Source organism: Lonchura striata, chromosome 13 (genome assembly GCF_046129695.1).
Source record: "Lonchura striata isolate bLonStr1 chromosome 13, bLonStr1.mat, whole genome shotgun sequence".
NCBI lineage: Eukaryota > Metazoa > Chordata > Aves > Passeriformes > Estrildidae > Lonchura > Lonchura striata.
The window spans coordinates 22095325-22119439 of record NC_134615.1 but is presented as its reverse complement, the minus strand read 5'-3'; the positions used below and the strand labels follow the sequence as shown (position 1 = coordinate 22119439).

Here is a 24115-nt window from a genome sequence, read left to right as displayed (position 1 = left end):
TGTAATCCCCCCAGATGTTTACAGACTCCTTCAAAACCCGGCGAGGGATAAACAAAATGGGAAAGGAAAAAAAAAAGATGGAAAATCCCCTCCAAGCCTCTCCCCACCGCCTCGCCCCTGCCTACCTCCAGTGCTGCTGCTCCTGGGGTGAGTGAGGAAATTTGGGGAACTCTTTCCTGCCAGAAAATGAGGAATTCCCCAGGAACCCCCTCCCTGGGCTGCAGAGAGGAGGGAAAGGCAACCTGAGCGTGGAAAAGGAGGGAGGGATCCAACCAAACCCACAAACTGCTCCTTGTTTTTTTTTTTTTTTTTGCCTCGCTTTTCCTTGGATCCCTCCCTCCTCCTCTTTTCTGAACATTTGGATTTTTTTTTTTTTGTTTTTAATTTCTCTGCTGGTTTTGCTGAGGAGAGCAGGGCGCCCATTAGAGCGGGGGGATGAAGAGAGTTGAGGGAGGATTGAGTAATGCAAGGGCTGTAAAATCCCAGGAATTGTGCAAGGCAGATGGCCCCAGGGAGAGCGCGGAGCTCCCTGGACAATCCCAAAGGATGGGGCTGATTGAAGCCCCCCAGAGGAGCTGGGAGTGGGAATTTTGGGGAGAAAAAGCACCAAAATGGGAGTTTGCTGTTCCACCCAAAGTGGGAAGCAGCAGAATTCCCAGTGAATCACCTGAGGGATTCCAAAGGGAGCTTTGCTTCCAGCGCCACGTGGGAGCTGCAGGGAAAATCGGGATATGGACTGAAAGTGTTCCTAATTGGCATCAGCTGGAATTTCCAAGGGCGGGGTTTGGGAGCTGTTAAATCGGCCCAATAAAAACCAACTTCCCCCTGCATGAAATGAAGGGCTGAAATTGCTGTCCTTTTTCCTGATTAATGGCATTCAGAATGCAGCAGAGCATGGGGTTTATAAATCTAGAAATATATCTAGAAATAAATAGAAATATATAAATATGTGAAACAGGCTATGTAAATATACAAATATATAAATATAAATACATAAAATAAACGATTTCATATATTCTATATATAAATTATAGAATAAAAATATATAAAAATAAATATATAAAATAGAAATAGAAATTAAACAGAAATACAATATAATAAATATAAAAATAATAATAAACACCAAATTATTATAAAATACAAAGTATATATATGTATTTGTGTATGTGTATGTATATGTATATGTATATAACTATAACTATAACTATAACTATAAATATATAAATATATAAATATATAAATATATAAATATATAAATATATAAGGTGTATTAACATAAAAATAAATATACATACTATCCAAGGTGCATATATAAAAATAAATATAGATATTGTATATATGGTGTGTATATATAAATTATATAGTATGTATATTATATAGTGTATATATTATATATACTATATTATACTAGACGATATTTTTTCCCTTTGCACAAAAAGGAAAAAATTGAATAGGAAAAAAAAGAGGAGAAAACTTAGAAAAGTAGAATTCAGTTTTAAAAAAGGTAAAAAAAGTAAAACAAAGGAGACATTTGCTGCTGGATTAAACTTTGTACGAGACACAGCAGCGCTCCTCTGAACCAGCCCAGCTCAGGAGCTTTGGGATCACCAGGAATTAAAGGAATATTCTTTGTCCAAATCTGCAGCTGGGATAACTGGGAATTGGGCAGGAATTGCTAACAGGAGTTTGAGATCCCGCAGCAATTTAGGGTTTGGGTTGGTTTTGGGTTTTTTTTTTTGGTAGGGATTTGTTTTCTCCCAGTGTTTTTCTAACAGGAAACTCCACATCCATGGAATTGCACCATAAAATCCAGAGCCAGCAGAGGATCTCCACACAGCAGGAGCTCCACCACGGAGATGAGCACCAGAGCGACATTTTTATTTTTTGGATGGAGTTCTTTGCTTTACAGGCAAAGTGTCAGTGCTGAAATGGCTGAAAATGCAGCTCACGAGGACATTCTTGTTTATTTGGGTCACACACAAATCTATTTTATAGATTTGTTTTGCAGGACAAAATGCATTAAACTAACAGGGAAGAAAACCAGGAAAGAAATTCCCCACATCCCTCACTTTTCTGAGACCGATTTCTTGCTGCACAATCCATCAAACCAGAATATTTTAGCTTTAATCAGGAAACCCTTAAGGATTCTTCTTTTTTAGGCAGGATTCAAGATTAAATGATCTGAAGGGTCTTAATAATGGTCCACTAAGAGAATTTTAGTAAAAATCAGCATAAATGGTTGTGGCTTTAGTGAACTGAATATTACTTTTATTAATATTCAGTTCACTAAAGCCACGACCATTTATGCTGATTTTTACTAAAGGCCAAGGCCAAGTAGGGCAACCAGAAGCTCTTCCCCCCTCAAAAAAAACCCAAAACTGAACACCAAAATATTGCTCTCACCAAAATCATCCCAGGAAAACTGGATTCTGCAGGGAATGAGGTGAATTCGAATAAAAGAAGCAGATGATCCAATTCTAACCCCACAGGAAATGTCCTCTGAACAATCCTGGTCTCCATCTCTCTTGGACAGAAGCAGCGTGAGGAAAAGAACAGTGAAAATGAGGATGGTGAGGGAAAAAGATTGTTATGGGTAGAAAAGCAGAGACTGGGAGTAAGAGGAGATGTAAATCGAGTGTTTCTAGGGGATTTACTAAAAATTGTCTTCAAGGATGGATCCACATCTGTGGTGAACCAACACCAACCCTCCCAAACTCAGAGCCAGGCAGACCCTCAGGAGCTCCTGCTGCCTTATCTTCCAAAACTTTCAGGATTTCTTCCTGGATTGTGGATGGTTTTGGTACAACCTGGAGGTGAAGGTGCCTTCACCCTGCTCAGAACATTCCCAGGAGGGAATCCATCCCAGAATTACTCATTTGGGGAATGAATTATTTGTTGGTGGCACAGCCTGTGATGCCTGGAAAACAGATCCAGCATTCCTGGAGACATTTCCTACCAGGACAAGGAGATCAATCCAGCATTCCTGGAGACATTTCCAACCAGGACAAGGAGATCAATCCAGCATTCCTGGAGACATTTCCTGCCAGGACAAGGAGATCAATCCAGCATTCCTGGAGACATTTCCTACCAGGACAAGGAGATCAATCCAGCATTCCTGGAGACATTTCCTACCAGGACAAGTAGATCAATCCAGCATTCCTGGAGACATTTCCTACCAGGACAAGTAGATCAATCCAGCATTCCTGGAGACATTTCCTGTCAGGACAGGGAGATCCAGCCCCCAGAGAGGGAGCAGGGACAGGGAATACTCACCAGAATCCCTGGCTCAGTGCTGAAGTCTCCTGAGCTCAACCTCCTCCTGAACTTCAGCTGGAAAATGCAAAGAGGACAAAATTCTGAGTTCCCAAACCAGAGGAATTCCCAACTCTAGCTGACAGCACACAGGGAATGGATGATCCTTAAGATCCTTCTCACCCAAACCATTCCATGATTATTAAAATTTCCAGGCCTGACTTTATTTTTAGGCCTTTCTTTGGGTGCCAAGCCCCTCAAAGTTCCCCCAGGCTGAGGAACACACTGCAGAAGGAGCTGAGGAGCAGCCAAATTCCTGGCCTGCTGCAGACCCCCAGCTCCACAAGCTGTGGCTGTCTGCATTGAGCTTCTGTGTCAAGAAATGTCCTAAAGAGAAGGAGGAATTTATAGAAAAGTGTAACACTTACCAGGGACAACATTCTCAGAAGCTGGGGGTTCTTAACCCTTCCTTTGGTAATAAAAAAAAATAAAATTTTAAGTTCTCCCGGATTCCACATGTGGGATTTGTGGCCATACCTCATTTATCAATTCATTAAGTGCATTATGAGCCAAATATTGGGAATGACCCTGTGGGAAATCAGCTGGAAATCAAATACAAAGCAACACCTCCCTCTCTTATTTTCCAAACTCTTGTTTTCCAAACCTTATTTATCAAACTCCTATTTTCCAAGCCCTGTTTTCCAAACCCTGTTTTCCAAAACATGCATCATTAAAATAACCAGGTGACAACAAACAGGTTTCCTTTGCACTCAGGATTAGCAAATAGGACAATGGTGCTTTGTCAAATTCTGTATTAAATTTCCCAGAATATTCAGAGGAAAGGGGATTTCACCTGGATCTTGGATGTTGGATTCAGATGGATGAATCCCACTCTGGGGAATTGCTGGACAAAGGAGGCAGGAGGAACTGAAAGGGAGAGAGCTCAGAATTGTTCACATTACATAAAATTATTTCATAAACTCATTACATTTCACACACTCAAAAACTCAGCTATCCCATTTTTCTTGCGTTGGGAATTTAGATAACAAAATGGTGTGGGATTGGGAATTTAGAAAATAAAACGGTCTGAGATTGGGAATTTAGAAAATAAAATGGTCTGAGATTGGGAATTTAGAAAATATAACAGTCTGGGATTGGGAATTTAGAAAATATAACGGTCTGAGATTGGGAATTTAGAAAATAAAATGGACTGGGATTGGGAATTTACAAAATAAAATGGTCTGAGATTGGGAATTTAGAAAATATAATGGTCTGAGATAGGGAATTTAGAAAATAAAATGGACTGGGATTGGGAATTTACAAAATAAAATGGTCTGAGATTGGGAATTTAGAAAATATAATGGTCTGAGATAGGGAATTTAGAAAATAAAACAGTCTGAGATTAGGAATTTAGAAAATATAATGGTCTGAGATTGGGAATTTAGAAAATAAAATGGTCTGAGATTGGGTTCTTCCTGAGAGGCTGAATGTGGATCCATCCCCAGCTCCTCCAGGACAACATTCCTGCCCAGCCAACCCGGACTCATTCCCAAGGCAGAGCAACTGAGAGCTGCACTATTCATAAATACACATTTATTTTCATTAGAAATGCGTAATTACAGCATTTTTAAAGCATTTTCCCCTAGAAAAGTAGTTAAGCAACGGTACAAACAAAAGTGTTAGTCTTCTGCAAATACAGTTTTCATGACACTGAACAGAAAACACCAGCAAAAGGCCAAGACTTGCTGTCAAGGGATTTTTCCTTTTTTTTAAATATTTTCCTTTTTTTGTTTGTTTGTTTGTTTTTGTTATAAACACCATAGCAAATTAAAAAAAAAAAAAAAAAAAAAAAAAAGGCTGTTCCACCAGTGAAAAATATCTGATCTCTGGAACTTTCTCTACGTGGCAAAGCAGGTACTGCAGGGCAGCAATACCCCAAACATCTGCAGACATTCCATTTTCACAGGAGGGACCAACGGGACGGGCAGGGATGGAGTCTCACAGTTTGGATGCAGGAGAGTTCTTCCTCTCCCCATGAAAGATTCGTTTTGTCCTCTCTCAGTGGATTTAAGTGCAGCCCACGGGGTTTGGTTTTGAAGGCCAGGACTTGGGTTGGTGTCGTGATGCAGCTCTGAGTGAAGCTGGAATTATCCCAGGTGTGGCAGAGCAGGGCATGGCTGGAGGTTCTGAGGTCTGGGAGGTTTTTCCAGCCCTTGCCACTCCACCTGTGGCTGGAGTTCACTGCCAGCTCCCCAACATTCCTCAATCCTCTCACTGGATCTGGATGGCTCCGTGTTCTATCTGCATTTCTGGCTGCATTGCTGATTGAAGGGAATCGGTGCCCTGCAAAGGGACAGCAGCAAATCAATCCAAAAGTGCTTTTTATTGGTGTAGCCAAGAGAATGAGAGCTTATTGTACAAATAGAAAGTTCCTGTGAATGCCAGTGGAAAAAATTCCAGAGCAAAATCCGCATGGATGCGGGCTCTGTGACAGTGGGAATGGGAACGCACTCACAGAGGCACCAAAAATAACATCAAAAGCCTCCATGAAGCCTAATGAGGAAGCTGAAATAATGCAATTATGATAAACATCTACAAAATCATGAGTGGCACCAAGGCAATTATTCCCTCTCTCTTCCCAGGAAAAGAACCAGCTCCAAATAAAGGAAATAAATACAGAGTCTGGCAGCAAGCTGAAGCTGTGGAAGGCTCATCCCAACAGAGAGACTTTGGGAATAGGGAGATGGAAAGGATGAGCATGGAAAACACAGGAGGGAGTTCTGGGGTGCCAGAGCTGCTGGGGGTGAGGGCAGTGAAATCAGAATTTCCCAATTGGAATAGGATAAGGTCTAAAAATGCTGATTTTCCCCACTGCAGCCTTTCCCTGTTTAGGGTGAAGTGAGAGCAGCACGACTCCAGGCAGCTTTTCCTCAGAGGAAATTCCTCCTGCAGGTGCCTCTCCTCACTTCCCAGGGAAATCCAGGAAGAATTACCAGTGAGCACAACAGACTGAAACCTCCAAAGGAAAAATCTCTTCACAAACCAACTCGCTGCCTACCAGGAACCACTGGGGAGGGGAAAAAAATCCAAATTTCTGGGAGCCAGGAAAGCACCTGCAGAGCTGTGAGAGGAGCAGCATCCAGAGCAGCTGCACTGGCCTGCACGCAGCCCCTCACACCCAAAAAAAGCTTCTCCTGCCCAGGAGCCATCACAGCACGGATAAAATTCCAAGCACAGGGCAAGGATCTGGGGATTTTTTCCCCTCTAAACTCCCCCTCATCCAGAGATCTGCCCTTGCTGGATTTTCTCTCATCAACACCTCTAAAGGATGCTCTGTGCAACACCCTGGCCACAGAATTCTCCCTCTCTCTCTGAGAGGATTTTGGTGATAAAAAAGCCTCATTTGAGGTCCTGCTTTGTGCTCCCAGCCTTGAACCTGCCCAAAGATCCACAAGGAGGAAAATCCACCAGAATTCCCAGCTCTTAGGTTCTATTACACAGTCCCAGCTTACTTTTTATTCAAATTTAAACACCAGAAGTTCAAAATCCTAAAGTGCTGCTCCTAAATTAATTTATTTCTCTCCGCTTTGTTGCCAGTAATTGCATTTGGCTACAGCAATTTTTCCCTGTTTAATTTGAAGGCTATTTTGTGTTTGCATAAAAGTTCAATAAATTCATGCCAAGGGGCTGAATAAATCTATGAGATTGCTAAATTGGATAGCACAAAAAAATTTAAATAATCCTCAAAGTTTTTTTTCCTGTTTAGAGGAAAAGTGTACTGAGTAAATAGAATTATCAAATATCAGCACAACAGCAACACCAAATATTGATCCAACCTCAGACCTGAACGGATTACAAGAATTTACATTTGGAATGATGGTGGGGTTTTTTTCCAAATCTAACACAATTTACCACCAGCATTGCAATTGAGCACAGAATTTGGACCCAAATATTCTGTATTTCTAGACTTTGCAAACTGCTGTCAAAACATGAAAAGAAGCCAAGCAAAAATCATTCATGAATAGACTGAAAATACAAAACTAAAGTGGATTTTGCTCTGCTCCAGCTGAACTCAGAGCAGGGATTCATTTCAGGGAAAAAAAAAGGGCAGAAAACTGGTACCTTGTTGTGAGACATGAAATAAATCCACATTTGTGCTGTTTCTAACAGGGAATTGGCACAGAATCCAACTCAGGTGGAAAATAAATTCCACTTTAATGAGCTTAGATTGATTAACAGCTGCAAAATCCTTGGGAACATCTCACCACCTTGACAAAGAACCAGGTGGGAGTGGCAGTGCAGCCTCACTTGGTTTTTCCCTTCCTGAAGATAAGACTTTTCCCTTCAGATGAGACATCCTTCTCCACAGGAAAATTCCATATTTTTACCCACACAAAAAGCTCCTGAACTATGGATAAACTCAGAGCAGTGCAAACACCAAGTTGGTTTCTCCAGCTTCGCTCCAGATCCTGTTTTCACTTGGTGCAAAGGGAGGAAATATTTATGGCTGACTTGTTCTGGGGCTTGTCTGTTTTTCCTTTTATCCCCTTTTCCTGCCACATTCCTTCCCTGCTTTCCCTGAAAACCTCTGGGGTTAACCACAGCACAAAAACCAACACGCTGCAAAGTGGCCCTGAAGAGGGAGAACTCCTGGGAGATTTTGCTCCAAAATTCCATTATTTGCTCCAGAATTCTATTATTTGCTCCAGAATTCCATGATTTGCTCCAGAATTCCATTATTTGCTCCAGAATTCCTGCCTGAGGAGGTGCTGGATGAGGAGGGAGCACGAGGAATGGGAGGGAAAATGGGAATTGTCCAGGCTTGGAGAGGGGACAGCAGCATGAGGAGCACCCCTCACTCTTATTTGGGGTCATATCCATCTGGGTCCTTCCCAAGTCAGGGTCTCCCTGTTTTTTTTGGATTTATGAAATCCACAGGAGCTGCAATGATGGAGGATCCATAAAAAACAAGGCACAATCCCTGCAGAACACCCTCAGAGTCCACAGCACTGTTAAAAATAAAATATTGACAAGGGCAATGGAGAGGCAAAAAGAATTCCATAACCACTTGAAGAAGATTTTCAAAACCACGTGTGACCAAATGCAGAAAACGTGTTCCAAGTGTTTTAAATAAACTTTGTGGTGCTGTCACCAAAGCTTCAAGCTGATGACAGACTTCTCCTAGGATCAGATTCACGGCTGTTCAAACTGATTAAAAACGACCAAAAAAACCCCAATAACTCCTCCTCAAGCAGAGAGGATCAAGTGTTCACTTCCAACTGGACTTTCTGTTGATCAAAACAACTGGAAAACTGCTGTCAGGACAGGAATAACTTTTCTGAGGGAAACCTCAGCCTGAAAATACTTTTTGGCTGATTGCAGCCCCCTTTTTGGTGCTGTCCTTTGCGATGGCTCTCAGCCTTCAAGGACACACCAGTGACCAAAATAACTTCTCCAGAGGCACTGAGCAAGGACAGAGAAGCAGGAGCAGGCAAAGATCATTTCTACTTTCAAAAAAACAAACAAAAAAAAGTTTCTTATTATAAATGATAGTTTTTATGGTTTGGAAAGAAGATGATGAGCTGCTTGTATTTGTGGGTAGATAGAAAACAGATCTGACAGCTGTTCAAAGTATGGGAGAGGAGAGGGAGAAAGAAGGAGAAGGAGAAGGAGAAGGAGAAGGAGAAGGAGAAGGAGAAGGAGAAGGAGAAGGAGAAGGAGAAGGAGAAGGAGAGGGAGAAAGAAGGAGAAGGAGAAGGAGAAGGAGAAGGAGAAGGAGAAGGAGAAGGAGGAGAAGGAGAAGGAGAAGGAGAAGGAGAAGGAGAAGGAGAAGGAGAAGGAGAAGGAGAAGGAGAAGGAGAAGGAGAAGGAGAAGGAGAAGGAGAAGGAGAAGGAGAAGGAGAAGGAGGGGAAAGGGGAAAGGGGAAATGGGAAAGGGGAAAGGGGAAAGGGGAAAGGGGAAAGGGGAAAGGGGAAAGGGGAAAGGGGAAAGGGGAAAGGGGAGGGAAGGGGAGGGGAGGGGAGGGGAGGGGAGGGGAGGGGAGGGGAGGGGAGGGGAGGGGAGGGGAGGGGAGGGAAGGGAAGGGAAGGGAAGGGAAGGGAAGGGAAGGGAAGGGAAGGGAAGGGAAGGGAAGGGAAGGGAAGGGAAGGGAAGGGAAGGGAAGGGAAGGGAAGGGAAGGGAAGGGAAGGGAAGGGAAGGGAAGGGAAGGGAAGGGAAGGGAAGGGAAGGGAAGGGAAGGGAAGGGAAGGGAAGGGAAGGGAAGGGAAGGGAAGGGAAGGGGAGCTGGCTCCATACCTGGCTGCTGGCAGCGTGGTCTGGCACGGGGGTCAGCTGCACGTACTGCACCTGGATGTCGCTGCCCTGCAGCGGGGAGCCGTCCACGCCGCCGGCCGCGGGCTCGGCCGAGGCCACGGCGATCAGCTGAGCCCCCTGCAGCACCTGTGGGACGGCAGCAGAGACAGGTGAGAGCTGGGAATGCCACCAAGGCAGGCTGGCAGTGACGCTGAAGTTTGAGCATTTGTATTTTCAGACTGGGAAATAACTCTGGACACCACGCGAAGTGCCAGCAGCTCTCCTCACAGCTCAGGCACACAGAACAATCCTTTCCCAGCCCAGAACCAGCTCAGGCACACAGAACAATCCTGAACCAGCCCCAGAACCAGCTCAGGCACACAGAACAATCCTGAACCAGCCCCAGAACCAGCTCAGGCACACAGAACAATCCTGAACCAGCCCCAGAACCAGCTCAGGCACACAGAACAATCCTTTTCCAGCCCCAGAACCAGCTCAGGCACACAGAACAATCCTGAACCAGCCCCAGAACCAGCTCAGGCACACAGAACAATCCTTTCCCAGCCCAGAACCAGCTCAGGCACACTGAACAATCCTTTTCCAACCCAAGAACCAAGGACACTGCTGCAGCTTCAGCCTCAAAAAGTGCAAACAACAAAAAGGCCCAAAAAATCCAAACACCAGGGAATTGATGAGAGTAATCTGGGAGAATGGGACTGCATCACCCGGAGCTGTGATTGGATAATTAACCCCAACATGGAAATGGACCAAAACTTATAAAAGTGTGAAAATTCATGATCTGCTGTCCATCTTGGGTCCATCTTGGGTGCAGCCTTGGCCAGGCTCTTGTACTGCCCAAGGTGTATCCTTTGAGGCCTTTTAATAAGCAAGGTTTTCCTGCATGAACACCCAAACCCAAGATATTCCTTCCCACAGCCAAGACATTTATTACAGCACTTTTTATATTCCTATCAATAGGACGGTGTAGATTTAGGAATTCCTAATTAATGCTTATGTTTATCCATCCACATTTGACTGGAGAAGACAAGTCCCTCCCAGTCTTCAAACCTACAGAAGAACTGATCTATCTCAAAGCACTTAAAAATAGGATTGAGATAAACTCATTTAAGTCCCTTTCTTGAAACAAAAATCAGAATAAAATAAATGTATACAAAAAACAACAAGACCCCCTCGCATTTCTCAAACCCAGCCCCACATTCAGGTTTAATTTTTATGAGCCGCAAATGAGGGATTTCTAAACATTTGAACACAACGAACAAAAGGAATCTTTCAAACCAAAAGAAGAGAACAAAGAGCAAAAAATAACATTGCTCACAAAGGTTCTGCTGACCAAGGAATGATTTCTCAGCTGATCTGTGGGTGGGTGGCCGTGGACGAGGGGCTGGAGCCGAATTTCCCTGGGGAGCGTGGGAGGAAGAGGAGGTGACCTCCAGGAATGTCCTCCAGGGTGTTGTCAGGATTTTTTTGGGGATCTCGGGTGTTCTGAGGCAGCACCAGCACCGAGCTGCTCAAGGATGTCCCAGGCTGCTTTCGAGGAATGAGCAGAATTCTCCCATCCCACAGTATTAGTTTTGGAACACGCCCGAGGCTGTCAGGATCATTTGTCCCACTGATCCCCTGCAGGCTGGAAATGAATTTTTCCTCATTTTCTGTCTCAGCTGGAAAATTCTGAAGGGCTGGGAGTGACTGAGCAGCCCCATGAGCAGAGTCCTGGAGCAGTTTGGGTTGGAGCACCTGGAAGAGTGGAGATGTCCCTGACCATGACATGGAGGGGGGTGGGATGATCCCAAATTCCCTTAATTCCCTTCCAAGCCAACGTTCTGGGATTCTCCCCCTGTGCCATCCCACTGACATCAATCTCTGCTTTCCTTTTCAGGTTTTTCCCTCTCTTCTCCCCTTTTTTTTTTCCCTCTATCATACTCTCTTCAAAGTCTTGGTGATCTGGGACATGAAGAAAAAAAAAAAATCTCCTGAATTTCTCTGTTTTGACCCTTCTTCAGTGAGATATTTGCCACATAAAACATAATAAAATGAATATTAATAATGAAAACCAGTTACTTTCTCTGCTCTCTTTCTGTCCATGTCAAATCCATTTTATCCCATAACATAAATAATTCCCATTTAACATTCAACTGCCAAGGCATGAAAGGGATTTTTTTTTTTAAAGAATAAAATATAAGAAATTTTAGTTTAACTTCTTCCAGAATTATTCAAACATGTTCAGTTCCTGTAATATCTTTCAAACCTGCTAAACCTCATTTTGAACCTTCTAAACCCCCTTCCTGAACCTTCTAAAACACATTTTGAACCTTCTAAACCCCATTTTTGAACCTTTTAAAAACATTTTGAACCTTCTCAACCCCATTTTTGAACCATTCTTGCTACTGCTGTGAGCTCTTTTATTAATCTGAGCAAGCACACGCGTTTGCCTACCTCTAAAATTCTCAAAAACAAGATATACTGGGATTCTGGTGCCTTCTCCCCACGTTTTTTTCCCCATTTCTACAGCAGGAATGCAGGAAAAGGTGATGTTTCTTTAAACCAAAGTGAGGTTTGGAATCCCAGAAGGAGTGGATGTTTCTGGGAGCTGAAAATCTTGGGACACTGATGGCCAAACACATTCAAATGACAAACACAGCTCCTCCAAATGATAAGAAGCTCTGCTGATAAGAGTTCTCTTCAAAAAGATAACTCCCTCTCGCTGATTCTTTTCAGTCTGAAACTTTTGGAGCCTTAAACTAAAACCATCTCCTGCATTTAGTGCCAGCAAAACATTCATTTAGTGGCTCCCATCTTCAAATATTCCACTACAAAGGAAATGCAGGGTTGTGGGATAAGGGCCTTGCAGAAAATCCCACTGCAAGTGCTTTCAGGTGCTTTATTCCCATTAATATCCCAATGAATTGCTCTGAAAATAAATGTGTGTTGGGTTAAAGTAAAAGAAAATAAAAAGCATCCACTGCTGTTAAAATGAGGGAATTTCGTGAGCTGCTTCCTTGGAGACCTTCCCTTCCCCAACAACAACTTGTACCTAAATGTGTTATTTCTTTCTCACATGAAAAACCCTGCAAAAAGTGACCTTAAATCTGTCAGAGCTTCATTAGGGAACCCCCTGCAGGGCCATAGAACAGGGAGCACCTCCTGGAAATTCCCCAAAATCACAGGCATGGAAAAGGAAACTGATTTCAGCTCCACGGAGTGGGGAGAAACCAAAAGGAGAAGCCCAGAGTGTGTTTTTAGCAGGGGCATTATTTCACTGTATAACAAGAATAAACCATCCCAGCTCTTGCCCGGTGATCCCAGCTCCAGATTCCCTTCCCGTCCTGGAGAAAGGTGGGAACACAACCTGCAGCCACCTGAATGTCCCCAAAATGTCCCTTTTCCTGCCTGCCGTGCTCAGGTGGAGTCAGAGGAGTGATGGCAAAGTGTGGCTTTGCTTTGATTTCTGGCAGGGATGGGTTCAGGCCCTGAACAATGATGTCAAATGCATCAAATCCAAGCACAGATTTCCCCTGAAAATCCACTTGGAACCAGCACACGTACAAAGGTTAATTACAATTATAATTATAATTAATTGGCACTTTGAGTGCGGATGGAATTTCAGTAGAAATGACTGGTTATGGAAAGAGGAATTCTCTCATTCCCTGTATCAAATTCAAGGGGATATTGGGAAGAAAGGAAATCTGGATGGTTCCTCTGACTCATCTCCTGCTCCAAGATCCTCCCAGGGAATTGTGCTCCAAAACTTCTCAGGATGGCTCTGGAGTTACCTGATGGCTCTTCCCAAAACCAACCAGTGCTTCAGAGGGACGGAGCCCCTCTCCCACAGGGAAAGCCTGAGAGAACTGGGATTGTTCAGCTTGGAGAAGCTTCAGGGGCACCAAACTGTGACTTTGCACTGCCTGAAAGGGGCTCCAAGAAAGATGGGAGAGACTCTGGACAAGGGATGGAGGGACAGGACACAGGGAATGGCTCCCACTGCCAGAGGGCAGGGATGGATGGAATTTTGGGAAGGAATTCCTCTCTGTGAGGGTACTGAGGTGCTGGCATGGAATTCCAAGAGAATTTCTGGCTTCCCCATCCCTGAAGTGTCCCCTGGATGGGGCTTGGAGCCACCTGGGATGGTGGAAGGTATCCCATGGCAGGGGTGGATCTGGGTGAGCTTTAAGGTCCCTCAGGAATCCCCAGATTTACACAACTGCAAGAGTTTCTGAAGAAATGGTTCAGTGCCAGCAGCGAGCACAGCAAAATCCACAGAGCTGCCTCCCAAAGGAAGAGTTTTCAGGAGTGGGCAATTCCAGATCTCTACAATAATTCACTGTCCTGAGCACTATTAAAGAAGCCTTTGGCTTAAATGTTTTTGGGTTTTTTTTTTTCAGCAGAATGTTATTGTTGGGTTTTATTCAATGTACAACTGAGTAATGGCTGGACAATCCAGAGAAAAATGCTCCAGAGTCAGGGAAATCTTCCTAAACTGGAGCTGCCGAGTGCAAGAGCTCAAGGAAGGAGGCAAAGATGGGTGATGCAGATTTCTACAAGTGACCAGCACAGGAAAAGTAATTTCAAGGAATAACTGAGGGTGACTCACGCAGCATCTGCCTGGTGGGAAATCTGTTAGTGCCACGACCCAGCCAAGAGGGGCAGAATCCCCCATTTCTGAAGGAATGGCTCCCTTTCCATCCAAATGTGACAAATCCCTGCTTGTCTGAAAAAGATAAACCTGGCTTGAAATGGCACCCTGGTCTCCAGTTCCTGGTGGGATTAGTTCTGCTAGAAACAAAGGGTCGGGAGAAATGCTGGGCTATTTTCAGCACTTCCCATGAAATTCTGCTGAAGGCTTCAGACAGTTGCAGCAGGAAGAGCATCCAATCTTTTCCTAAATAAATTCAGAGGAGGATTTGGCCTCTCAGTGCTGCTGAGAAGCTCCATCCCCTCCAATGAGGCTGGCAGTAAATATGCCACTTAAAAAGAGTCTGAGAGATCACTGAGGGTCTCCCCAAATCCCACACAGCTGGGAAATGTCTGCTCCAATCCCTCACTTTGCCCTCGGAAGGATCATTTCACTTCAATTCCAGAAAGAAAAGAGATTTAGGGGGAGCTGCAAATGTTTACATCATAACTGGCAGTGGTTTTTTGGTTTTTTTTAATAGAAGCAAAATAACATCTGAAAGTTTGGCTCTTGTTGCCAGAGTAACGAAACACTGCTCCTACTGTCCCCGACAGGATCCCATTAACCAGGAGAAATATGGATGGGGAAAACGAGCACGGAGACACAGAGAAGTTCTAGGATTGCACAGCTGAGGAAAAGGCCTAAGAAAATGAATCTTCTCCCTCCTCCACTTGAATTGTGGAATGATGTCACCACCTGGAGTTCCATCCATCAGGATCAGAAGTTTGTGGTGGCTTCAAAGGAAAAGCAGGAGGAGGATGGCAGGGAAAACCAGAGTGAGGAGCCCGAGCTATAAATCAGGAGCTGGAGAAAGTTCTGAGCCAGTGCTTGTCAATTAAAGAGCACTTAAAGGAGCAAAGAGTGCTCTGGAGAATTACCTGAATTACAATAATGAGTTTCTAACAGAAACTCGCACCAAAAAAACCCTGCTGTGGATAGAATTCATGGGAAAAAATTCCCAAGGACAAGGAAAAGTGGAAACTTGACCCAAGTTAAAGAGCAGACTCGGTCCCTCAGGGTTTGTTCTCTTTAACAGCCCCACTCCTTTGGGAAGATGCTCCCTGATTTCCTGGACAGGGAAGGAATCCAGAACCTGGAGCTGTCTGCTGTCCTTGGTTTTCCTTTCCCACCCAAATCTCCTGACAGGAGTGACAGAGCTCACTGAAAATGAGGAGTTCTCCGTGTTATAGGGGCTACTTCCATGTGCAGGGGGAATATGAATCCCAGAATTTCGGCTAAAAATAAACATATGGGGTTTGGAATGAAAACCATATGAGAGAACACCTGCACTTCTCCAAACACTCCTACAAAAGCTACAGGATACTGGTAGGAAAGGAATTAAAACACCCACCTCCAGCTCTAATCCTGGTTTTTATCTCCTAGGAAAGTTCACGTCCAAGGAGTGCAAAGGAACAGAAGTTTTATCTATTTTATTTCAATTACTGGCACTGGGCAAGGTGAGTGTGGCTCTGGAAGTGACCAGAACTTGGAGCAGATGGGCTGGATATTAAAAGTCATCCATCATCTCCCACCCCAGAAAATCATCTCTGATGTCCAAAGCCTTCTCCTGAAGAAAAGCAATTAGGAAAGCTGATGGATTTCCTCCATGGAGGTGGATGTTCTTCCACACAGCCGCTGTTGATTTTAAAATATCGGGTTTTGACGGATTTAATAAGCTCAGAGCTGCACAAATCAGCACCCTCAGCTTCCCAGCAGGGCGCACAGATAAACCATGAATTATCTCAGTTTTCTCCACCTGAGGCCACATTTCTGCTGAAATTCCACAGGTGTTTCCCTTTTGCCAAGGCACTAAGTGGACAAATGTTTCCAATCCCCTGGAGAAAAGCTCGGGAATTGGTGCTTCTTTCACATCAAGCATTTGCAATGATGCAAATGTTCTTTTTCTAATTTCCAGCCATAAAACAGAAATGAATCCTCAGAGAGTTTCAGTTTGTTTGACTAAGTCATGTACTACAAGTTCTGGGGCTGCCCATGATGCCTTCCCATTTTGCAAATGAATTTGTGATTCCTTGAATTAATTTCCTCCTTTATGGACTTGTCTCAGTTTGAAGCCAGTAGCCTGACATGTATGAATTGTACAAATCCTTCAAAAACGGGATTTGCCAATTACATGCCGCGTTGAGCCCGCAAATAAAATCCTTTTTCTGGGAGGGATCTTTAATTTTTTTTCTGCTTGCATGGAAAGCGCTCCCAGAGAAACTGGGATTTTAGCAGAGAACCAAAGCTCTGTTTCAAACGGGAACAAAGAGGAATAAGAAGGGATTTGTTTATCCACTGCACTTCCTGCATCGCTTCGAAAACTGCATCGAGTCATTCTAAAGCCATTAGGTAACACATCCACCCTGCTCTGCTATAAATCATTAAAATCTCTTTGCTTTGGGGGTGGAAAACAATTGGCACAGGCGTGGAGTGCCTGTTCTCCCCCGTGGATTAAACTCCAACCATATGTGAGTTGTCAGGGCAGTTTTACCCTTGCCGGGGCTCTCCGAGGCTCTGTGCTCTCCTCACCCCTCTGTTTACCCTTTGCGTTCATTTTCCACTCCGGCCACATCCAGGGGATGGAATTACAGGAACCAGAACATCTCTGAACCCCTGGCTTTGCTGTAGAGCTCCAAGTTTCACCTACGTGGAGCTCCCAGCCATCCCTGGCCTGCGCTTGAACCTCGCTCTCCCATCCAGCAAGAAATTTCTATTTTGCTACCAGCTGAGCCTCCAGGCCAGCCAAAGGTCTTTAATTCCCCTCTCCAGATCACATTTGCATACATGTTAAACTTTCCCAGCGTCATTTGCATGTTTGAAAAGACATTTTGGAAGGCCTCTCCATTTTATTTTATTTTTTTTTCCTGGAGTTTGAAGCAGACATCAAGGAGAGCTCTGGACCCAGAAGTGTTGCTTGCTCCGAGTCCACATCTGCTTTTCCCCAAGCCATTGCCAGTTCTGGAGCTCACTTTAATACCCAGCTGGGACAATGTAAAACGAGGATAGAACCTCAAAGAAAGGCTGGGAGCACATAGTTGTGCTCAGGAGTAGTTGTGTGCAGCCAGTTCAGCTTCACTCGTGTTCTACCCACTGAAATTTTGGCTCAGCGGAGGGAAAACGGGGGAAAGTCCCACCCCAAAACAACCCCTTGTGTTTGGCCACACGAGTGGAAGTGGAACTAAAGCTCACCAGAGCTGTGTAAAATCCACCTTTAGAAGGTTAAAGTGCCTTATTTTTACAATCAACCCCTCAGTCACGAGAGCAAAAATGTGGTTTTCTCCAAGTAGTGAACACAGAGTGTTTCCCTGGGCTGCCGGGAATCTTCTGCCTCCACAACTCCAAACTTTCCTCTAATCCGTGGGAAGTCTGGTAGGAAATTTTTTCATTCTTAGGACGCTGCAGTTATTGGAGTAGAGAGAAAAATGCTAGACAAAGAGAGCTAAATCAATGGATTAATTTTACATAAACCATCATTTTTTTGGCAGCTTTGGTGGCTCAAACATCCATCAGGAGCCAGGCAGCAATAAAAGTGATAACCTGATAAGGTTATCCCAAAAGCAGTGCAGAGGGAAGGAGCACAAGCTGCGGCTGACAGGGATTTGTGGGATGGGGAAGGAGTTTTAAGAGTGTCAGGGAAAGTTCTTCCTCCTCCCAGCCCATTAAGGGATGAATTATTTTGATTTAGACGAGCAGTTTTTTCTTCACACACCCTCCAGTCTGAGCCTGACTGCCTCTGGCTGTTTGTGGGGATGAGGAAGGGCTGAAAATGGGTTCAGCACTGGAGGAAAAATCAAAACCCACCCACATTTGGCCTTGCTCGAGTCTGGGGCTGATACAAACGAGAGAATTTCCAGCCCTCACAAGGATCCAGACGCTCCCTGGGAGTGCAAAATGCCAAAATCCCCTTAATGTAAGATTCCATCGAGCTCGCGCTCGTAAAAAGCAGTTTTTCATATCTAACACAGAACATGCTGGGGTCGGTTTTTTGTTTTTTTTTTTTTCCCTTAAAAATCCTGCAAAAAGTGGGGAAGTTCAGCAAAAGCAGCTCCTGGAGAGACCCAGAATGACCCTGGTGCCACTGAGCTCCCTCACAATGAATTCCCCCAGCTGGAAGCACAGGCAATCCCCAATTCCCAGCTCCTACAGGAATTCTGGGAATATTTCCACACTAAATTCCCTAAAGAAATTCTGGGAATATTTCCCCACTGAATTCCCAGTTCCTAAGGAAATTCTGGGACAATTTTCCCACTGAATTCCCAGTTCCTAAGGAAATTCTGGGAATATTTCCCCACTGAATGCCCAGCTCATATGGAAATTCTGGGAATATTTCCCCTCTTAATTCCCAGTTCATATGGAAATTATTTCCCCTCTTAATTCCCGGTTCCTAAGGAAATTCTGGGACTATTTCCCTCATTAATTCCCAGCTCCCAAGGAAATTTTTGGACTATTTCCCCACTGAATTCTCAGTTCCTAAGGAAATTCTGGGACTATTTCCCCACTGAGTTCCCAGTTCCTAAGGAAATTTTGGGAATATTTCCCCACTGAGTTCCCAGTTCCTAAGGAAATTCTGGGAATATTTCCCTCCTAAATTTACAGTTCCTCAGGAAATTCTGGGACTGTTTCCCCCCTTAATTCACAATTTCTGGCTGACCACGAGGTGTTTTTGCAGCCTGTTCTCCTCCTGGTACCAGCATTTTCCTCTGGAGCAATCTGGGGCTGGATCTTGCCAGGATGGAACAGTCCCAGCAACTCCGAACTTTATCCTTCAAAAATCACTCCCCAACCCCCTTTAAATCCAAGTTTCACACTTTTCAAGGAGAAAGGAGAAATGGGATTTAAGGAGAAGGAGCAATAAGTGCTATTTAAGCTTTTGTCATAACAAGGAGATAAAAGCACAGGAAAGAAAGGGATAAAAGACTCTCCAAGGAGATTTGCAGCTGACCAAGAATTCCCTCTGATCCTTTTATTTACCTACTTGGAGTTTTTCCTGAATATATCGCTTAGGAATTGGATCACACAAAGCACAAAGAAAGCCACTGTACAGTAAATAAACCACAGAGGAGATAAGGCATGAAACAGCACTGAAAAAGATCAATTTCAATTTTTTTTCCTCCTTTTTATGTGCAGTCAGATTAAAAAATCTTTAAGAATAATCCATCCTAAAACTGGAAATAAATATTAAAGTAGTGGACATCCCAGAGTATGGTTGGGCAGTGTTATAAGAAGAGCAATAAGAGTTAAAAATTACATTTTAAATGAGATTTTAAAGTTTAAATGGCACCCAGAACACAGCAGACAAAGAGTGAACAGGGGAACTTTTAAAAGGTTTGGGATCGTCCGATTGTGAGAAATTTCACGTTCCAAATCCATGGAAATGAAAATTTCTGACTATTTTCACCCTCTGAACTGAAACATAAATTTTAAAGAATTTAGAGATTTCAGAGGAGCTACCATTTTAGTTAGAGATAAGCCTTACTAGAGTTAATTAAAATAAATAAGTAGGCCTTAATAAAGTTAAGAGTTAGGAGTTAACTAACAACTGATTGCTTGTCAGCACAATGTTGAGTTAGCTGGGTTTATAATGAAGAATATAATTGATAAATTGCTTTTAGGAACATAAGACAATTGTGGCCTCCTCTGTTCTGAAACCAACTGAAGACAAGGAATGGGAGTTCTACCAAGAGTTCATTTGTCAAATTTGCATTGAAAAGGTAAAAAGGTTAGAACGAGGGAAAAACTTCATTGATTTCCTCATTTTGGGACCCCTCCCCATGACAGGGACACCGACCCATTTCAAGGAACAAATACACAAAGTGAGGAATGGGATGTACCAAAATGATGAATATGGATATGGTATTTTGGGTGTTCAATACCTGGATGGATAAAAGGGCTCTGTCATCACCTGGGAGGAGCAGTGTGGATTTGGGAATGGGCTGTACCAAAATGATGAATATGGATTTGTATTTTAAATATTCAATACCTGTATGGATAAAAGGGCTCTGTCATCACCTGGAAGCTGCGGTGTGGATTTGGGAGTGACCCCACACACAATAAACACACAATTTCTAACTTTATATTGTTAGGAAGTCCATCACAATTAGATATCGCTACTAGATCAATATCCATATTTTTTTAATAAATCAGAACAATCCCATTCCCACTTTCCCCCTCGTGCTTTTCCCTGTTTTCCCTGCTGGAATTCCTGCTCAGCAGCAGCAAATCCCGGCGGATCCACCCCCCAGATTCTGCTGAGCCTTGCATGAACACATCCCAAAAGTCAGGGGGCAATTCCAGGGAAAACTCAGCTGTGCTGGGTGAGCTCAGCGCCACTTCCAAGGGGAATGATCTCCTCTGAACCTCTGACAATTCCGTGCAGCATTTTCCATTTGTGCTGCCATTCCCAAAGCTGGGGACATTCCCAGAGTCCCCGCAGCCATTCCCACTTGGGTTACACAGGGATTCCTGAAGTGTTGGGCCACAGGGAAATGCTTATTGTATAAAATATATGATATATTATTGTATGATACAATAAGGTTATTATTCTATTGGTATATATTATATATCATCTTATGTTTATTTTATTTTATTTGTATTTTATTTATTTTGTCTTTTATTTTTAAATTTTAATTTTGTTTTATTTATTAATACAGTATATATATAATAATAGAATATATAGTGCCTTATATAAAATTATATTAAAATTTTATAAAATTATAATAAATTTTTATAAAATTATATTAAAAATTATAAAATTATATTACATTTTTATAAAATTATATTAAAGTTATATAAAAATTTATAATTTATTATACATAAAATATAAAATCATAATATAATTTATTGTAGCATATACCTGATAGAAAACTATTTTTATATAGAAATAATAGATAACAATGTTATATATAGGAAGACATGATTTTTTTTCTATAAGAAATTCTAATATATAATTTAATATGCCATCTATATTATACAATATAATGTTCTTATAGGGATTTTAATTAATAAGAAACCAGGAGAGGGAAACAGAGGGGTCCCTTTGCTCCTTCTGTACCTGACCCTGTGTTGGGAAGGAGTAAATCAGGAGAAAATTCCTCCTGAGGTTTGCACCAATAATTAGCAAAACCATAAATTAACGAGCTTATTATGACTAATAAACATTCCTTCTTCAAACCAATCAGCGCAAGGATGAAATAATAAAAATCCAGTTTGACCTCGGAAAAACCCGTCTGGAATTTCTGGATGTTTTTTTTACCAACAAGGGAAGTTTGGAATCATTTGGATGCTGCAAATAAAAGCCTGAAGGGGAGGAAGGTGCACGTGGAAATACTTAACGTGGATAAATCCCTAATAATTCTAATAATGGCACAAAATCTGGGAATGTTTCCACACAACACGTGGGAAGAGTGGATCCCGGTGCTCACACGGACTGCAATTTCCCCGAGGAATCCAAAGAGTGAAGATGAGAGCAGGGACAGAGATTCCACCAAAGGGATTAAGGGAGAAAATGAAAAGTTTGAAGGCAATCTTCAGGATAAAAATTCCAGTGGAATACGGAGCACTCCAGGAAAAAGAAAAGCTCGGAGACTGCGCTGCCAAGCATAAAAAAACCCTCTGATTCCATGGCAAGGTAAATCCAGGGTTTCTACCCAAGGGATGGGATTTCTGTCCTGATAAATATCTGAGAAAATCCACAGATGTGACGGGAGGGAAAGATTAGTGTAAAATAATTCTGCAATTTATTTTTGGTGTGCTGGAGTTATTAAGGCTTAAAGCAGAGGGGAGGAAAAGTTCTGTAGGGAGAAACAATTAAAAGAATTACAATAATTAAAAATTTGAAGAATTACATTTAGTTCTAAAAGGAAATTATTAAGAAAAGTAACTAATTTAAAAATTAAAATCCTTATTCCTGCACAAACTTAAAGCAGTTGAGCAGCAGCCAATAGTGCAGGGAAAGCAACGTTTTCCTTCCAAAGCTTCCACTGGAATAGCTGAGATAGCCCAAGAAAATTCTAAATAAATCATATTTATCACCAGAGGGGCAAAAAAAGAAAGCAAACATCCATTTTATTGTTTTTCCTGCGGCTGGAAATGAGATTTGAGCCTGAAAAGAACAAACAATTGCGGGTTTTCTGTCTAAATCTGTTTGTTCGCTGCTTGGGAACTGGGGAAGGATTTTATCCAAAGAAAACAAAATCCTACCAAGCCAAAGGGTGAGGAAGCCTCGAGCCTGGGTGATACTGAGGGTACAAATCATGTGAAATTCCCTGGAAATAAAGAAATTATTGCTTTTACAACCCAACATTTCTCACGCTCATCCCACATTTTCAACATTTCTGGCCCCGATCCCGCTCCGAGCCGGAGCACAAGTGGATTTTGGCCACCAAGGAGTCAAAGGGAGCAGTGCCAGGCACCCTGGAGAGCCAAGACAGGGTTAAAATCCTGATTTAGGATATTTGGGTAGGGTGGGTGATTTTGTTTTCAAGTTTAATTCAATAAAATCTCTCACAGATCTCAAAAGCAGGAAGAAAAATGAGTAATAAGCTGTTAATTCCCTCGGTTTTTCCAAGTTTTTACTCTCTGAGTGCTAACAAAAGGGAATGGTTCCCGAATTTCTTTACTAAATTATTGCGTCTGTTGGTCACTTATGACTTTAAGTGCTAAAAAGATCAGATGAACAATTTTAGGGGATTTTTTTCTGCCTGTGAAAGTCCTGTTTTCAAATCCCTTCCCAGCACTATTGGCAGTTTTTATCAAAAGCCAGGAATTTCCAACAAGGAATATTTTCAGGGAATTCATCTCACACCGCCGCCGTTAATTTTTTATTTATGGGGTGGCAAAACGACCCCAAAATGTGTTGAAAACTGACGGGGATTTTGAGATATCTGCCTAATGAGTGATTTAATTGTTGAGTAATTCCATGGCTCCCATCCCTGCAGTCGCAGGTAAATAACAGGAACTGCCCAGACACGGAATGTTCCCGGGAAATGTCCAAGATTTGGGAAGCTGGCTCAGGATGAGCTGCGTGTTTGTGGAGACACGAGGCCGAGCAAGGACGTGGGGAAGGATCCTTCAGGGAGAAGCTGAGCTCGAGGAAAGCTCAAAGGTTATGAAAGATCCCTTATGTAACGAATCCACCTGGATTTTGAACGGAAAATGCCGAATTTTAAACAAATCTAAATGAGGGTGGTGGGGTTTTGTTTTCCAGAGCGATCCCGCGGAAATGAAGAATTTTGTGGAAAGCTGGGAAAACATCACAAGGACAAATGCAAAGCAAATAAAACGAGAGAAGTTTGAAAGCCTTGAGCAGATATTCCAAAGGAAAGACACTGCAAATCCCACTCCCAGAATTCCTTAGAGGCAAAAATGAAGAGAAAACTTTTAAGAGGGAAATTTCCACCGTTGGAATTCCGTGGTAAACGCATGTTTCAGCAGCACCAGGAGCAGGTTTGGCTAATATTTGTCAGATAATTGGGATTCCCTGCATTCCTTGCACTTCCCTGCCAGGAAGGATCTGTTTAACCCAGACCTAACAAAGCCGAGTTTGCTTAACCCCGAACGAGTTTAACCCCGACCTTTGCCACCTGCTCCTTCAACTCCAAGGGTTTCCCCTGTCCTTACTCCCTGGTTTTTTATTTTTTAACCTCACCTCACACCTCACTAAACGCTGCCAAGGTTTTACAGACTCTGTAATTCCCTAATTCCCTGCTCCGTGTGGCTTTATTGGGATTGTAACCTTTTCATGAGCTTGTAAATCCCGGCTGTGACAGAGCGAATAAAATCCCAGGATGAAGATATTCCAAAGCTGTTGTGGAGATTTGGTTTTTTTTTTTTTAATAAAAACATTTTGAAGCATTTCTTTTTTAGCTGGAAACAAATTCCC

General features: G+C 42.9%; 1 protein-coding gene across 1 annotated transcript in view; it reads right to left on the bottom strand.

The window, feature by feature from the left end:
* Positions 1-4823: 4823 nt before the first annotated feature.
* The window catches only part of BANP (BTG3 associated nuclear protein), a 122281-nt gene continuing 102989 nt past the window's right edge, over positions 4824-24115 (bottom strand). The window contains exons 12-13 of the mRNA XM_077786391.1: positions 9549-9692; positions 4824-5595 (exon numbers count right to left, since the gene is read on the bottom strand). Coding sequence (XP_077642517.1) covers positions 5524-5595; positions 9549-9692 — 216 coding nt within the window. The 3' untranslated portion in view covers positions 4824-5523. The remainder of the gene's footprint in view (positions 5596-9548; positions 9693-24115) is intronic.